At 55.7% G+C, this 8453-nt stretch overlaps 1 protein-coding gene across 1 annotated transcript; it reads right to left on the bottom strand.

Moving 5' to 3' along the window:
* Positions 1-366: 366 nt before the first annotated feature.
* B0H18DRAFT_1128696 (Not1-domain-containing protein) lies at positions 367-7383 on the bottom strand (the record flags this gene model as incomplete). The annotated part of the gene is made up of 12 exons (XM_048035353.1): positions 367-393; positions 450-730; positions 783-1395; positions 1450-1564; positions 1618-2217; positions 2270-3528; positions 3586-5493; positions 5547-5747; positions 5800-6264; positions 6316-6541; positions 6604-7187; positions 7267-7383. The coding sequence occupies 12 exons, from the start codon at positions 7381-7383 to the stop codon at positions 367-369; spliced, it is 6396 nt and encodes a 2131-aa protein (XP_047884956.1).
* Positions 7384-8453: the final 1070 nt, after the last annotated feature.

Raw genomic sequence — 8453 nt, 5'->3', positions numbered from 1 at the left:
ACTTATGCAGCACTACATCTTGAACGCGGCTGAATGAGTTCAATTCAGCGTATGGACAAACACCTGGAGCTGGAATAAAGGAATGTCCTCGTTCTAAATTATAAAAGCCGTAGGTGTACGTGATACATCGAGATGGAATATACAGAACACATTTATCGTAATCATCATCATCAGTAGTGCGTGAATTCCGTGACGCGGCCAGCCCGACCCTAAGCAAAGTTCGAGTCGTCGCGAATGCCTTTTGTAACACTGGGATGGAAAGTCTTGGTACAATACAGTGCGCAATGATGACAAGCCCGGAGAGGAGAGGGGACACGAGGGGACGAGAGTAAATATCACAGATAGCGAGGGCGATAGCAGGACGATCTACGACTGGAAAATGGATCGCGCAACCTATCAAGCCCTGGTTAGACCAGCGTCTGCCATTGCACCGAGAACTGAGCACATACAGTCTCAAGAAGTAGCGTGACTTCGGGAGCGACACGGATGAACTCTTGGTTCCAGAAGTCATACTTCGTGTTCAGAAGTAGCTCGATGAAGGTGACCAAGGCACCCCACGGGTGCGGGCGATGCACCAAGAAGCGCTCCAACAAGACCTTCGTCATGATCTCTCTGAACTGATTACTCTTGACTTCCACGAACAGGTGGAGCATGAGCGAGCTGAACCAATGAGTGTGTGCGTTGGGGTAGCGCAAGTGCAACACCATTGCACTGAGAAGGTGATGCTGGCCTACGGACGATATGAGAAATCATTGAGAGACGAGCGCGCTTTCATTACTTACCTTCGGCATCCAGATCATTCGCAAGGAACAGCAAAGCGACAACACCAGGGTCGCTAGCAACGAAAAGCGAGCTACCACTCCGTGCTTTAGCCTGAGCGACCGACGACACGCCGATGTACATCACGAGGGAGTTGATCAGAGATAGATTGTACGTCTCCATCGATGCTTCCGACGCAGCAGACAGCCGCAGGCGGTCCTTGAGGGAAGGCAAAAACGAAGGCGTGCCACGGTTGAGGAGGTACTGATCGAGGTACAGCCGCAAGTCACCCGCTTTGAGACCGGAGGCGAAGTCGGACAGGATGGGCGGAATGGGACCCATCTCCGGGATAGAGTCGAACTCCACGTTGTGGAGGTGAGGGTCGGGTAGCACGATGGTAGGGGGGAAAGCGCTCAAGATGACGTTGCGCAGCTGAATGCACCGCGGGGGTATCACATCACAGAGGGAGAAATAGTATTCGCTGAGGAACTCCGGGAAGTCGTGAAGGAGCACAAGGAGGAGCCGAAGGGAGCCGCGATAGAGGTCTCTCGAGGCCGGCTGCAGATCAGCCGCTTTCAAGAAGGGTGACAGGAATTTGAAGAGCGAGACGAGCAGCTTATAGAAGGCCGACCATCCCTGTATATCGAAAGAGTCAGGGCCACGAAGAAGAACGTTTTGGGATGAGCTTACAGCGCGGTTCTCCGACAACAAGAGTTTGGGCATGAAGAGCCGGTGAGAGATCAAACTCATCCAGGAGAAGGCAAAGCCCGGGAAGTACGTCGGTTGCAATGAGCTGAAGGTATCGCTAGAACGCACCGTTAATAACATATCACAGACATCAGAGTTGATAGAACATACCTGATGGCAACCAGCAGTTGGAAGTACGCTGTACCGAGGCCTGACTCGATGGTGTGCAAGTCGTTCAACAAGCTGCAGAAAAAGCGGAAGAACGGCTTCTGCTCGAATAGAGCCCCTTGCTCTTCGTGCATATTCGCCAAAACAAGCACGAAAATCGAGAGGATCTTCGTCAGGTAATGCACCTTCGCCTGGTCATTGTTGACTCCCGAGGCATCACCGTGATACTTGATGATGTACACAATCAGCCTCGACATAGCATCGAGTGCTTGGAAAGCGTAGGTGAACTCTCCGGCATGAATGCACTTGATGTAGCTGTTCACGCTCGACTCCGCGCAGACGCGGAAGAAGAATGACGAGACATCTTCTGCTTTCAGGATGTTCTGCTTCGTCAGCTGCGTGATGAACGGCACAAAGGCCTTCTCCGGCGAATGTGACCGCTGGAAAATGGACACCCATTGCTGGAACCACGAAAACAGTTTCTCCCTCAGCTGTTCGGTTTCGGGCTTTACAGACGGCGGCCGAGCGATAGGAATTTCGCCGATAGGCTGTTGAAGGGACGGCCTTCGCACGCCACGGAGGTCATCTAGAAGCCTGTGTACCCTACGGTCCACTATGTCAATGACAATCAGGTGAAGGGTAGATATGGTCTCACTCATCGGTAGCCTTGTTAGACTGCGACAATTGGTTGAGGACCTCCAGAGTGTAGGCGAACTGGGCCTGGGATGCAAATGGAGGATCGCTTGACAAGCACTCACGTATGAGCTCTGCGGCAAAGTCCAGTAGGCTAGGGCGAGGATCAGTGTAGACGGTTTTCGCCAGTTGCTGATCTTGCTGCACGATCGGGACAAGTCCACTGCGCAGTAAGGTAGTCATGACGGGGACGTTGTATTTGCGCTCGTCGTCAGCGTAGATGAGCCAGGTTATTGCTTCCTTCGCGACCTCCTCGAAAGAGTTGCACAGCTGCTCCAAAAGAGTAACGTAGATCTCCCGACCAAGCGGAGTCGGCGTCTTGTAGAGGAATTGAACGATCTTCTGGGACATGAGGAGGGGCGTGCGCTGACGATCTGTGGTTTCAGCAGCAAGGATCAAGATTTGACGAACGAGCCCCCGGCTTTCGTGGTTGGGTGGCAGGGCAGACAGAGACGGGATGGGTAGCTGCAGCATGAGTGCTTCGAGGTCTTTTACGAGAAGGTTGAACCGGTCCATCGCATCTTGGTGACGCGTGATCTGACCTGCGCCAACTACTGGCAACGGCGATGCTGGATACGCCGCCGACATATGGTCGTTGCGCGGGTATGACACCGTAGAGCTTGGTCTGCTTGTGAACGCCCGCCTCTTGCCGTCGGATCCCGGGGAGCTATGCGCGAATAGTTGTGACATGATCCCGTCCATGTTACCGAAGTCTTCGTACACCCCGGCCTGCAGAGGTTGCACACCCGACGGCTTAATGCGCAACGGCTCTGGCAGTGTAGAGGCGAGCTGTGATTGAGGCGCAGTAGGATCCCAGAAAGCTTGGCCAGGTCGCTGTTCGCGGTGACGTCGGCGAGCTTCATACGCTGCGGCAAAGCCGTCATCGACGTCGATGACAGCGCGATCCATAGCGGCCTTTTCGATGGCCTGGCATGCTAGGTCAATGTTATCTGCGACCAGCAGACTAACCGCCTGTTCAGGCACAACCTGCTCGGTGAAGCCAAATTCGTTCAAGAAGTTGCGGATGTGAGAGGTCAGGTTCGTCTTCAGCGGTTCCTTGCAGGTTACTAAAGCCAGACTACCCGCAAGCTTCTGCGCCATCAAGTGACCAGCTTTGCGCATCTTCTCCTCATTGGACTCAGTCGCAAAATCCTTGGCTACGAGTTCCCGTGTCGAGATGCCGGCGATGGTGACAGAGCGCTCAACGACGGGCAAGATGATCTGCAGTTTCTTTCTTATCAATATCGGCCCATAACGTGAGAAGGGGCGCATTCTTACCTCTCGCACTGCACGATCAACTGCCATTTGCACAGCTCGCTTGAACGATTGGTTGGTATTCAGGGGCTGGAGGTGAGGACTGATCTGCACAAGCGGCAAGAGGCTCGACAAGATATTCTCGATGTGCGCTCCCAGGGCGCGCTGCGACTCAGAAGGACTCGTCGGTCCGAGCAAAGCCATCTGCGATTCACTGCCTTGCAAGCCCCCGTAGTCGCCCATCGGCAGGGAGTCGATCCCCACGTAGTTCGGCAACCCGGAGCCTGTCAAGGTGTCCGCCAACGGTCGGTTCCGCAAAATGGTAGTCGCCTGCACTGCGTCGAGGTCGATGTCCAATGCCTTGCATAGCAGCTCGATCTCGAACTTGAGAATCGACTTCAGCTCAGCGAAGTGGTACAACTCGGCGAGAAGGCTGATAACGGCCATTAACCACGGGTTAGGTGGCTTGAACACCTTCGAAGCCGCACACGGCTCCAAGGTCTTGCAGACGAACGGGATGGCAACTGTGAGCCTGCCATGTTCGTAGCCCTCGATTAACAGGTCTTTGAACGACAAGTTCTTGTGTTTGATAGGACGGTCGCGGGCGAGCGTGATCTTCCCAAGCCAGCTCCCCACATTTTTCAAGATAGCTCTCTCAGAGCTCGAGTTCAGCGTCTTCTCCGAGTTCAGCATCGCAGCGGACTTGACGAACGTCTCGTTGAGAACGAAGCGGAACAACAGCGGAGCGTCCAACGCGTCTAGGAAGCGTAGATAGAGCTGGTGGTTGTTTGGCTCCGTGCTCACACGCTGGTCGACGAGGTAGTTTGCGAACCACCACGAAAATGGCTCCCTAAAGTGGTCCTGCATCTCCAACAGCTTTGAATCGAAGTTCGACGGCGCCAGGTTGTTGACGATGAAGAGAATCCTGTCGGATACCTCTTCCGTCGGATGATCTAGCTCTTCTTCAACTGGGTCGGGCTGGATAGCGTTAAAGACAGGCGGAGGCTCCACGGCAGGTCCTGTCCCGAGTCGCAGATCAATGCTGCTCGAGTGTTCGCCCGCATTGGCAATGGCACGATGTATGGCCGCGGCCAGGTCCGGCCTCGCCTCCAACAGATGTGGGATCTTGAGGAGCGCCTGGCAGAGCGGCTGCCACTCTGCCAATCGGGACTCGAACCTCGACAAAGCTTGGATACCGAACTTGAAGAGATTCGTCTCAGGAGCACAGTTTAGCGCGTCCACTACGTAGCGAATGGCGATGCCGAGAGGGATGTAGTCCACGAGTTGGTACTGGATAAGGGAGCCGAAGAGGTAGCCCGTCATGGCGAGCTCGCGCGGCGGGTAAAACGACTGGAAGAACTTGTACTCGTCGAAGAGGAAGTGGAGCATACATGAGAAGATCTCGTGGTCGCGCCCATTCGTCGACTCCTTGTTCCTCTGCAACAGCGCGATTACGTCGTCGATGCTGATCTGCTCGTCGTACATCTGCTTGTAGATCCCGTCGACCTCAGCCTCGATCTCCGCAGAATAGCTGACCACCGAGATGCCTGGCTCTGCGTCGGACCCCGGAACAAGATTCATGAGCCGCGGGTGAATCTGGAGACACGCGTTGCGGACGTCGAGGCAATAGTCGACGTCACTCTCGCGCATGATGTTGGAGCTGTTTCGCAGAACACGGAGGAAGATTGTGATAGTCTGCGGACTGAGGGGCATTGTGCGGTGATCGACAGCGGGGTCCGAGATACGCGTCGCCTTCTCGCTCTCCATCTTGATGTCAAGGAAGGCGATCACAGCGTGAAGGAACTCGGCGCCATGATTGGTGACATTGTCGGCGAGCCACTTGTCGAGGTTGAGGTATTCTCGACGGGAGGCGAGGGCAGCAACATCGAGCGCAAAGGTGAAAGGCCGGACCTCGAGGAGCGAATCCAGTATCTGGGTGACGTCAGCGTCGTTGTTTCAGTCTAATGGGCGATGCGACAACGCACCTTGAGGTCCTGGGCGACGTCAAGTATCCTTGTGATATTGAGCGGGCTCTCTTCGTAAAAGTCCCGGAACGCATTCGTGAGGTACGTCGGCTCGATCTGCCAGATTCTCATGAACACCAGCTGGTGGTTCGGATGTCCGGCAAGGAAAAGCGCCAATAGCCGCTGAGTATAGTCCACCCGGATCTCGCCCCAGTTGGCGTTCTAACTCTATAGTTAGCTCCATTGTCAACACGGAGGAGTGGTGATGACGTACCGGAGCCTGTAGAAGACCCATATGCACCAGCTCCGCGCTGATTTTGACGGCTTTGTCCAGCATCTCTCTGACAAAGTTCCTCACGTCCGCAGAGTCCGAGTCTGACAACCTCACAAGAACTTCAAACAGGTCGAGCGAGTTCCAGGTATGCCCCTGCACATTGGCAGCCAGAGACTTGATGGTCGGACTGGCATTGGCGACGTCGTCGACCGTTACAATCCTGTGCCCAGGCAAAGTGACAAAGTTGAACGTGTCTGCGGGAAGGGACAGAAGCGCGTCGAGCAAGCGCAACTGGTACAAAGGGTTCAACCAAGTCTGCCAGAAGCCAGTGACGGCGTGCGGATCGGCTTCTCGAGGCGAGTTCTGAAGGATGGCGATCAACAACTTCAACGTCGCCGTGTCCACGCCCTGACGGTCAGGCATGTCAAACCCTTTGATCACCCCTGCCCAGTCAAGAACGACATCCTAGCGGACGATCAGCAGCCAATAACGACATACCGTTCAGTTCGGACTTACAAAGCTATCGAGCGCCTTGACGAATGAACCCACGTCTGGGAGCACCGTTCCTTCCGACGCCAGACGGGCGACACTCTGCATCCACTCTACCACTTGCGCATTCTGCGGCGGGTTCGCGGTGGAGATGTTGAAGCGCACCAACAGCGCACGGACGACAGCAGGATCCGCGGTGATCTCGGCGCCCAACTGCACTAACGCCTGCACCAGGGTAGTGCCGGCCGGCAAACTGCACACCAAGACATGAGCCATTCAACGCAACGTAAACGGCACGCAGGCAGAGTATCATACCTGAGCTCCGGGAAAATGCGCTGCAACATGGGACAAACGGTCTCTGAGCCGTACTTGGCCATGGCAGCGGTTATGAGAGCCTGTCGTTGCACCGCGTCCAATACCGGGGCGTCTATTGGAGGCTCCGACAGCAGGTTCGTCAACAGCTTCGCAAGCTGGCCGGGAGACAGGTCGGCGTGGTCGAAAGACGGATGCTGGCATATAGCCATCACAGCGTCCTCAAAGTCCGTGCGAATGATGTTGGCTGCTTGCACCGCGAGGTCCCTGCGCGTTTGTCCTGCGACGATCGAGGACACGAGCACGAGTCTCTCGAGTGGCTGCAGACCGACGCGGTCTACGAACCGTGCCAGATCGAACGCACGGAAGACGTCCCCTTCGCCCTTATCTATGCCATCTCGGAAGCGGTCAGCAAGGGTGGGGTCGCGTGCAAGGCGTTGGGTTTCCTGCGCGAGGAGGCGGAATGTGAGGGCGGTCGAATTGTCGAAGGGGGTCGGAGTGGGCGCATTGGTGAGTCGGCTGGTAGAGTGGACGATGAGACGGCGGATGAAATGCAAGTACGTGTCGACACCGTGCTGCTCGGAGAGCTGGACAATGTAACGCGTCGCAGGGAAGCCGAGAACCCATCAACACCGAAAGCTGAGCAGAGTCTGCAAGTGCACTCACGGAGCGTATCTCCTGCTGGTTCCTCTCGAAATTCTCCTCCGTCAAAGTCGACAGTAGAAAGACGATCTGGGCCTTGACGATGGTGTGGATGTTGGGAGGATTGGCAGAATTGTCCATGGCTGGAGTGCGGACGCGAGTCGAAGCCTCGGTCGAGCGGCGCCCGACACCGCCACTGCTGGAAGCCGTTTTGAAGATGAGAGAAGGAGCAGAGAAGAGAATCGAGGTGCACGATGCACCGACGCCGTCCTGGACGGTGAGCACGCTGCAATGTCCGTTCTACTCTGCGACGCGCGCGCCATTTGAAGCGCCGACCGAAATTGGGTGGCGTCGTGAGCACGTGAGCGCCCGACGTACTCATAGTAAGTACACTCCCGCGCCGAACCTGCATCGTGGAACAAATGAACTCTGTTATTTCCAGGGGAAGAGCATGCTCTACCTACTGTAACTCAGGAGTTGATGATGGCTTCATATTTCTTGGGGATGCAAATACAGCCTCGTATAACGATGGCGCCTAAGCAAGCGTCAGTAGTTGGGCGCTTGTTGCGGTGGACGCTGGAGATCTTGCACTGTGCAGTCGACGCTATTCAACTCATGCCGACTCAAGAAATCATATTCCCACTGATGCGTATACTTTCAATGGCGACCGAGGGTCTTTGCTAGAATCTGTGCCGAGCCCAGGGCCATTGAGATTGTCCTGAGTTGAGTTTACGGCCGCCACGCACGTGTACACTGTACGCGTCGGCGACTGCCTCAGTGCCTGCTGCTACTGTCTACACGTCGACCACCCTCCCCCATTCAACAACAAGGTCGTGTTCAGGTCTGCCTACGGGAAACTAGCCTGCTGCCAATTTTCTAGGCTACGCCACCAGGATCCGGGTCGACACAACTGGTACAGACCGTGACCATAGCCTGGACAGTACTTGGTCTATCCCTACTGTTTTACGCTTCAGCGTATCCGTACATCTCAAGCTGGCTCCCCTGAGAATGCCTAGTGCGACCATCGTGCACGCGGCTGCCTTCGCTGTCGGCGCACTCGTCGGTGGTGGTGTCGTGTCAGCGGTGTCGGCGCGCAGGCAGCACCAACTCCCCGCTGTATCAGCCCCGGGAAACGCACACGTCCCGTCTCAGCCTGTCGTTGACGCGAAGGCTGGTGGGGTCACTCAGATCTCTGCTCAGGTTGCTTCGCA

This window comes from Fomitopsis serialis, assembly GCF_022376445.1.
Source record: "Fomitopsis serialis strain Sig1Antser10 chromosome Unknown B0H18scaffold_334, whole genome shotgun sequence".
In the NCBI taxonomy this organism is placed as follows: domain Eukaryota; kingdom Fungi; phylum Basidiomycota; class Agaricomycetes; order Polyporales; family Fomitopsidaceae; genus Fomitopsis; species Fomitopsis serialis.
This window is presented reverse-complemented; position numbering and strand designations above follow the sequence as displayed.